Raw genomic sequence first — 3,844 nt, 5'->3', positions numbered from 1 at the left:
GAGCTGCTCCTCTCTTAATTAGGAATTAGGGGTTCGGCCCGGGCCCAAACTCAAGATATAAAAGTAGATATTTTAACTAAAGAAATATAATTTGTGTTAGTACAAGTGCACAACAACAACAACAACCACCATATACCCATTGTAATCCCACAAGTGGGTAGTTATATGAAAGCAAAATTTTCATTCCACTCCTTTAATATTTTAACTTCCATTTTGATGAAATTATTTACTTCAAATCAAATGTGGAGCCAGAATTTGACATTTATAACTTATGTATCCTAATTTTCTGAAGTTATTTAGTTCTAAATAAATAATTTATACATAGTTAATGAACTTTTAAGACAAATACATAATTTAACTTGTGCAGCGGATGGAGCTGCTCCTCTCTTAATTAGGGATTAGGGGTTCGAACATGGATATGGAAAAAATCTTTGGAGGAAGCGCTCCCCCCGAATAGGCGCGATACAGTGCGAATTATCTGGATTAATTGGGCTCAAATGCGGATATCGAGCACCAACCAGAAAACCAAAGAACATGAAAAATGAGGTAGGAGGTTCGATAGCTTTTAAAAGGTAGACCTTAAAAACAAAAAACAAAAAAATTGACTTAAATAAATAAGATTAGGACCTAAAAATAATTAATTAAAAAGTTTTAAAAAAATTTGGAAATTATTGTGAGGACTACAAAAGTCCCAAGGTTCGATAGCTTTTGAAAAGTAGACCTTAAAAACAAAAAACAAAAAATAAAAAAATTAACTTAAATAAATAAGATTAGAACATAAAAGTAATTAATTAAATTTTTTAAAAAAAATTGGGAACTTCTCGTGAGGACTAGAACATTTGCTCTTATATATAATAGTAATGTTGATTCTTTAGCAGATGCCACATGTGTTGTATCCTCTTCGCCGAACCTTTGTTAATTCATCCTTATTACTTTATTTTTCATTGTTTTATTTGGGCTGGCTTAGGGGGGACGGCAAAACTTAGAGATGCCAATTGAAGTTCATTTTTTGGCTGAATCCATTGATAAATTCTTTAAACTTGTTAGTAAATTTTATACAGACACTTACAAACTACGGTGAGTTTCAATTAAACACCTGAATACACGATGAAGTAACACCTGAACGTAATTATTGGATGTCAAGGCTTGGAGATATGAGTAGAGGAAAAATATGGGAAAATGTTCTTCTTTCCAAGGGGTTGGAAAACAATTTTAAAGAAATTCGATCTCTTTTTTAAGAAGAATTTGTAAAGAAAGTTGAATTTAATTACTCTTTCCATTTCAATTTATGCAATATAGTTTGACTCTTCAGATGTTAAATTGAGAAGAGTTTTTAAACTTTAGTGTTAGATATGTCGACTATAAAACTTTTGAAACTCGTGAAGTTATTATCTTAAAGACTTAAACATATCATAACTTTCGCGTGATAATAAAAAAATTTCACTAAAGAAAAAGTGAACAGTTCAAAGTTTAATTATAGAAAGATATAAGAATATATTTTTCTTAAACATTCTAATAAGGAAATAATGTCACATAAACTAATACATAGATAATAGTTAGTAAAGTTGAAATGTCATCAATTTATATATGCATTTAACTTTGTCATTTCCCTTTTACACATGCTTTTAATGCATATGATGTGCAAAACGTATAACTGGAGTTATTGGGAATTCTATGTACGTATTTTTGTTGGTGGTGTTGAGATTAAATCATCAGCGAGAGAGGTTGGGGTTTAGCTTTTGGAAATGTGCTTTGTGCATGGAGTGAACTGGCGCTGCAATCACAATAAGGTAACTGTGATGGTATGTTTGTTCTCTGGAGTATTTACATCAAATCAATTTAAGCTACTGTAGTTAAGTGATTTAATAAAATCTTGACACATTGACAGACATCCTTTGTTTCTTTTCTCCTCTTATTCTTACTTTTTGTTTTATTTTACTTATTATCTGTGGCCAGGGGATTTTTTTTTTTCGTGTGTGTTTGGCTCGTGTGTGTGGAGGGGGGGGGGGGGGGGGGGGGGGGGGGGGGGCGTTGAGGATCATGCACGCTAGTTTCATTAGGAATTATAGTTATGTTATTTGATATAGAAACATTTCATATGTTAGTACTCCATCATTTTTGTAAAAAATTATCGAGCAAATCACAACTTCAAAGCTTGACAAAAAATATTACCTTATTTTTTAAAGATATCATTCTTTTTGAACGAATTAATAAGAAAATAATGTTACATAATAGAAGTAACAATTAAATCAGAAAATCCCGCAACAACTCTTAAATCCTTAAATTTCTTCATACTCAACCAGAAAAACGCTTTTGTATCTGGCTTCCCGTCTTTTCATCAATTCGAAAAGCCTTGGCGAGAAGATCACTAGGAATCTTTGGGTCCGATCCAAAAGTAGCATCTGAAACGCGAATAAGCCCAGGGAATTGGCTACTAAAAGCCGTAATGGTAGCTGCATTAGCCTCGCCCACATTCCTCTGGAAATGTACAAGACCTTGTGGAACAACAAAAAAATCACCCACTTCAAGTGTTTTCGTGAAGAGACGGTTCTCCGGGTGTGAAGTTACAAACCCGATTTCAATACGACCCTCGAGGACAAGCACGATCTCTGAGCCACGAGGATGAGTGTGAGGAGGACTGAATCCGTTTGGTGCAAAATCTGCACGGCCAATGGCAATGCCAAGAGTGTTGAATCCGTGAATGATTGCCGAAGTTATTTGGAATCTGATTGCGTTTGATGTGTTGCCGGGTAAGTGCAAGCCACTGAAGAAGAAATCATCTGCTTCCACAAGCTTTGGGTCCTTGCAAACCTTCCCATTCACGTGCACTGCCCAGTTTTTTAGAAAACAAAAAACACATGATTAGTACTCAATTCGGTTCATTCGACTAAAAGGGCATTACAAATATCTAGGACCGGAACGATGATTTGGACGATACATCTCAAGGGGGTTGTATTATAACATTCATGGAAATTAAAGGTTGAGAGACGAGAGGGCACCTAAAAATAGCTTCCATTAGATTAACTATTTTCATTACTGTATTATTTATTTCGAGTGCAAGGAATTATTGATGTACAATCTATTAATAGTAGTTAAAGGCGAAATTGCTATGCCTACACTCTCTTTTCAGGTATTCTGCTCGTTCTCATAAAGTATATATTGCAAACTCTAGGTTTAGATTGTGGCATTTATCGATTTGGTTTTCGAAAGTATCTGAACTTAATTACATCTTCCCAGTTCAAGAATCTTGAAAGTTAATGTTATCTAAAAGTATATAACATGTAATAATCCAGACTATAAAGATACTGGTCTGGTTTTTGTATAAAGATATGTAGCTCTTTATGCATGTTCAATTCTTCATTTTCCGTCATGAGTTAGTTAGAAACACTCTTTTAGAAAAAAAGAATAATTAAAAATGTCAATAAGAGTAGAAAGTTGTAGTATTTGAGGAAAGTTCATAAGTAGTTATTTTTCAGCCTCGTATACCTGAGCTTGTGGAGTCTGTTACACAAAAATCTTGAAGTGGACTTGGGTCAGCTGCTAAAGACACGACAAAACAAATTCCAAACAAGACCCCTAACACAAAGAACCTTAAAGCCATTTATACTTTTTTTCTTTTGAGTTTTAATTAGAAATAATGGATTGCTTATAGAGAAAGCTTTTTCGATCGAGTTGCACAAAAATGGCTTCACCAAGGACTGGGATATATAGGATAAGCGATGCCGAAAGGGAATTAAGTCAACAAACCTTAATGTCTTCTTATGTATCCTAAATAGACTACTCCAACAGAATTGAATGAGTCTAACGTAAATAGAATGAGTCTAAGGATTCTCAGTGCTCACAG

General features: G+C 33.9%; 1 protein-coding gene across 1 annotated transcript; it reads right to left on the bottom strand.

The window, feature by feature from the left end:
• Positions 1 to 2,295: 2,295 nt before the first annotated feature.
• LOC132624471 (putative germin-like protein 2-1) lies at positions 2,296 to 3,601 on the bottom strand. The gene is made up of 2 exons (XM_060339248.1): positions 3,487 to 3,601; positions 2,296 to 2,828 (listed from the first exon to the last, which is right to left on the bottom strand). Exons 1-2 carry the CDS (start codon positions 3,599 to 3,601, stop codon positions 2,296 to 2,298), a joined length of 648 nt encoding a protein of 215 aa, XP_060195231.1.
• Between the last annotated feature and the right edge of the window lie 243 nt (positions 3,602 to 3,844).

Source organism: Lycium barbarum, chromosome 12 (genome assembly GCF_019175385.1).
Source record: "Lycium barbarum isolate Lr01 chromosome 12, ASM1917538v2, whole genome shotgun sequence".
Taxonomy (NCBI): domain Eukaryota; kingdom Viridiplantae; phylum Streptophyta; class Magnoliopsida; order Solanales; family Solanaceae; genus Lycium; species Lycium barbarum.
Note: the sequence above shows the minus strand (reverse complement) of the source record. Positions and strands in the feature narration are given on the sequence as shown.

What these genes read in the sequence shown, in the direction of transcription:
- LOC132624471 (XM_060339248.1), bottom strand. Translation starts at nt 3,601, where the DNA reads ATGGCTTTAAGGTTCTTTGTGTTAGGGGTCTTGTTTGGAATTTGTTTT. An exon ending in AACAGACTCCACAAGCTCAG is followed by an intron (nt 2,829 to 3,486) that starts GTATACGAGGCT and finishes AAAACTGGGCAG; the next exon opens with TGCACGTGAATGGGAAGGTT.